This window comes from Portunus trituberculatus, chromosome 31, assembly GCF_017591435.1.
Source record: "Portunus trituberculatus isolate SZX2019 chromosome 31, ASM1759143v1, whole genome shotgun sequence".
NCBI classification, from domain to species: Eukaryota; Metazoa; Arthropoda; class Malacostraca; order Decapoda; family Portunidae; genus Portunus; species Portunus trituberculatus.
Window position 1 is genome coordinate 12,046,346 of NC_059285.1, and position 5,000 is coordinate 12,051,345.

At 46.0% G+C, this 5,000-nt stretch overlaps 1 protein-coding gene across 1 annotated transcript in view; it reads left to right on the forward strand.

Annotated features, from left to right (window-relative positions):
• The window catches only part of LOC123511635, a 38,903-nt gene that overhangs the window by 24,240 nt on the left and 9,663 nt on the right, over positions 1–5,000 (forward strand). The window contains exons 3-4 of the mRNA XM_045267666.1: positions 1,644–2,101; positions 2,904–3,039. Coding sequence (XP_045123601.1) covers positions 1,644–2,101; positions 2,904–3,039 — 594 coding nt within the window. The remainder of the gene's footprint in view (positions 1–1,643; positions 2,102–2,903; positions 3,040–5,000) is intronic.

Here is a 5,000-nt window from a genome sequence, read left to right on the forward strand (position 1 = left end):
AAAACCAAGCGATGAAAAAAAAAGAATGGAAAAGAACAAAACAGAGACTGAGAGAGAACGAAAGAAAAATATAAGCACACACAGACACACACACACACACACACACACACACACACACACACACACACACACACGAATCTGCAAGAACAACGAATTGAAAGGGAAACACACACACACACACACACACACACACACACACGGCCGGTAGCTCAGTGGTTACACACACACACACACACACACACGAATCTGCAAGAACAACGAATTGAAAGGGAAACACACACACACACACACACACTCTCTCAAGATCGGAAATAATGAGCTCTGAGCTCGTTCCGTAGGGTAACGTCTGGCTGTCTCGTCAGAGACTGCAGCAGATCAAACAGTGAAAACACACACACACACACACACACACACACACACACACACACACGGCCGGTAGCTCAGTGCTTAGAGCGCTGGCTTCACAAGCCAGAGGACCGGGGTTCGATTCCCCGACCGGGTGGAGATATTTGGGTGTGTCTCCTTTCACGTGTAGCCCCTGTTCACCTAGCAGTGAGTAGGTACGGGATGTAAATCGAGGAGTTGTGACCTTGTTGTCCCGGTGTGTGGTGTGTGCCTGGTCTCAGGCCTATCCGAAGATCGGAAATAATGAGCTCTGAGCTCGTTCCGTAGGGTAACGTCTGACTGTCTCGTCAGAGACTGCAGCAGATCAAACAGTGAAACACACACACACACACACACACACACACACACACACACACACACACTTCTACGTTCAGTAATCAGGTAAGTTCCAGGAAGGCAAAAAGAACAAAGTGAAGTAGAGAGAGAAAAAAAAACTGAAAAAAGGGAAAAAAGAAAAGAGGAAACAGAGAAAAATCAAACGAGAAAGGCAATGAGTGAAAACCAAACCCTGTCAAGACGAAATTAGGCCACAAAGAGAGAGAGAGAGAGAGAGAGAGAGAGAGAGAGAGAGAGAGAGAGAGAGAGAGCCAGCCAAATTTCCCTACCTTTTCTCTTAACTATGCCTAACAAAAACCTGACCCTCTTCTATTCATGTCGCGCTGTGGTTAGTTAGAGTAAATAGTGTATCGGGGTCTGGGGTCAAATGAGGCGGCAAACAGAGAGGGGAGAAGACTAACACACACACACACACACACACACACACACACACACACGGGCATGAAAGGGACACGCAGCGGTAATCGTAATGTCATCTATGCCCGCTCTGCTATACTCGTACTGACTGGCTGCCTCCTGACCCGTCTGATGCCTACCTGCTTATTTATGAGTGAGTTGCCGGCATATGCGCGTACACACACACACACACACACACACATAGTCGCTTTGATGTGGAGGGAAGAGGGTGGGTGGGGAGGCGGTTAGAAAGGGTGTTGGAGAGAAAAATATGTATGTGCAGGGCAAAAAAAAGAGATGAATAGAGGTATATGGAAATACACACACACACACACACACACACACACACACACACACACACACACACACACACACACACAAATGAACTTACAGACTCAAACAAATGGAAAAGGCAACCAAACGCGCTCGCACACACACACACACACACACACACACACACAAACACCATCTGTACCTGCACTAACCTAACTTTGATCCCTTGACAGTGGCGGTGAGCGGAGCCGGGGGGGCGGGAGTGCGAACAGAAACAGGGCCAGGAACAGTAGAAACAGAAATCAACACAGGAACAGGAACCAGCAACAGCAGAACCACCACCACCACCACGAACATCCACACCAACACCAACACCAGACAAAGCACCAGCAGCACCAGGAGAACCAGTACCAGAACTAAAATCAAACTCGGGACGGGGCTAAGTCGAGGTGGATCACGCAACAAAAAGATGAGTTATCTAGACAAGACAGTACAAATCACGGAGTTACTGGTGCCGAGCTCGCCTCGTGCTGGCCTGGACGTAACGCTCTCCTGTCGCTTTCGTCTCGGCGGGCCTGACCATCACCTCTACACAGTCAACTGGTGGCGTGACCGGGACCAGTTCTACAGCTATAAGGACAATATTTTCGAGCCCAAGCAAGCCTATACCTTCCGCGGCATCCATGTTAAGGTGAGTATAAGCCGTTGCAAAATAACAGACGAAAGGGCATCAAGAACTTATTGTAGGTTTAGGAGTTGGAGTTGGGTTATATTCTCTCTCTCTCTCTCTCTCTCTCTCTCTCTCTGTAGAGCGAAGTCTGCCAACATCCTAAACCTGTTTTATATAATGTGTTGCCATCGTGAGTCTGAATTGACATGTAAGGTTAGAAAGAAATGAGAGAGAGAGAGAGAGAGAGAGAGAGAGAGAGAGAGAGGAAGCAGATGGAAGAGCTCAAATGACAAATAAGGTTACGTAATACCGACTTTTTTTTCCTTTATTGTTATGATGCCCAAGTGTTGTTCAGTTCAGGGTGTGTGTGTGTGTGTGTGTGTGTGTGTGTGTAGTCGTTAGCTCTATGACGCTGTTCTGGAAAGGTGAGGAGAGGTAGGTATACGTGGTGTAGTGGATTATTAGATTCGTTCTGGGCCTGATGCAAGGAACGTAAACACACACACACACACACACACACACACACACACACACACACACACACACACACACACACACACACACACACACACACACACACACACACACACACACACACACACACACACACACACACACACACACCTAAAAAAGACAGAGTGCGAGAGTGAAAGAGAGATAGGAACGAGAAAAGAGAAGAAAAAAAAAAAAACTAACCAAACTTTATTCCATTCTTTCCGCTGCTGTGCCATCCCTCCTTCCATCCCTCCCTTGGTAAACTCTTCTTTTTTTCCTTCCCTTCCCTTCGCTCCCTTCCCTTCTTGTCATCACCTTCGCGGGGCAGTTGGAGGAGTCGACGGCGGAGACAGTAGTGCTGGAAGGCGTGACGGAAGAGACATCTGGTATGTTCAAGTGTGAGGTGATGGGCGAGGGACCCTCCTTCAGGACAGCCACTGACACCAAGAGGATGACAGTCGTAGGTAAGCAAGGAGACAGGGAGAGGTGGAGAGGGTGAGGGTGTAGGAGAGAGGAAGTGGATGTGGAAGAGAGGGAGAGAATGAGGGAGAGAGAGGATGGGATGGGGGGGTAGAGTGTGAGTGGTAAGAGAAGAGGCGAGAAAGAGACGACTGTGAAATGAAGGACCGGAGGAGAGAAAAAAAGACATACAGACAGAAAGATAGAGGAAGAAAGAAAAGAAGAAACATAGATAGACAGACAGACGAAACAGACAAAACACAAACACACAAACAGGAACCGACAAAAGCAGAGATAGAGACAAAAACGAGATAGATAGATAGATAGATAGAGAGAGAGAGAGAGAGAGAGAGAGAGAGAGAGAGAGAGAGAGAGAGAGAGAGAGAGAGAGAGAGAGAGAGAGAGAGGAATGCAATTGAGAAGCTATTGAGATAAAGTTACCAGAGGAAGGACGAGAGAGGATGGAAAGAGAAAAGGAAAGGAAAAAGAAAGGCAGAAAGAAAGAAAAGAGAAAGAAGAAGAAGAAGAAGAAGAAGAAGAAGAAGAAGAAGAAGAAGAAGAAAAGGAAAGGAATAGAACAGCTTATTACACGTATAAGAGAGAGAGAGAGAGAGAGAGAGAGAGAGAGAGAGAGAGAGAGAGAGAGCACGCAAGAGAAAGGCAAAGAGAAACAAAAAATTAAACTAACGAAGAGAGAAACGGAGGAGAGATGAGAAAGAGGCCAATTACGAGCTGCAAAGAGAGAGAGAGAGAGAGAGAGAGAGAGAGAGAGAGAGAGAGAGAGAGATGTTTGGCAGGAGGTAGGAGTGTCCGTGTAAGGATTACTGAAATAAGGACAAAGAGAAACGGAAGAGAGACAACTTGGAAATGGGGAAGGAGGAAATTGAGAGGAGAGGAAGAGGAAGTGAAAAGGAAAAGAGACGAAGAGGAGAGGAGAGAAGAGGAGGAAAGAAAGGAAGGAAGAAAGGAAAGACGAATACAAGAGATACGACGGGAGGAAAGGAGAGAACAAATAGAGAAAGGGAGGAAGAGAAAATAAATTGAGGAAAGGATAAGAAAGAAGTAAACGTAAAGAAAGTAAAGAAAAGACAGGAAAGAAAAGAGGTAGGAAGAAAGGAAGGAAGGAAGGAAGGAAGGAAGGAAGGAAGAGAAAGGAGAAAAGGAAAGAACTTATAAAAAGGAAGGAAGGGAGGAAGGGAAAGAAAAAAAAACAAATTGAGTTAAATATTTGAGAAGGAGGAGAAGAGTTACGGAGAAGATAAACAGAAGAAAATAAATAAGAGGGAATAGAGAAAGCACGGATTAAGCAATAGTTAGTGGTGGTTAATGGTGAAAGTTGGAATAATATAAGAGAGAGAGAGAGAGAGAGAGAGAGAGAGAGAGAGAGAGAGGTAGTGGTGAGAAATTCTGTACCAATGCCAGGAACGAAATGGGAGGAAGATCTAGGGGGAGAAGTAGGAGTAGGAGTAGTAAGAGGAGGAGGAGGAGGAGGAGGAGGAGGAGTAGGAGGAGAAGGAGTAGGAGGAAGGGGAGGAGGAAAAGGAGGAGGAGGAGACGAGGTGAAGAAGAATGGGAAGAGATTGTCGGTAGAAGGAAGAGAGAGAGAGAGAGAGAGAGAGAGAGAGAGAGAGAGAGAGAGAGAGAGAGAGAGGTGGGGCGAAGCTAGTTACAATACAAATCTACTTCACGCACGCACACACCCACACACACACACACACACTCGGGGTAAATGAAATAGAACGCAAATAAAAACAGATCAATTGTAACAAAAACAAAAGCGTAACTCTAAACGAACCAATGAAACGCGTGATGGAAGTGGCGATAATTTGTTCAGCTGATATAATTATTACATTTCCGCTCTCTCTCTCTCTCTCTCTCTCTCTCTCTCTCTCTCTCTCTCTCTCTCTCTCTCTCTCTCTCTCGCTTTGTGCTCTTCATCTGTTCATGTATCCGAGTTTAATTTTCA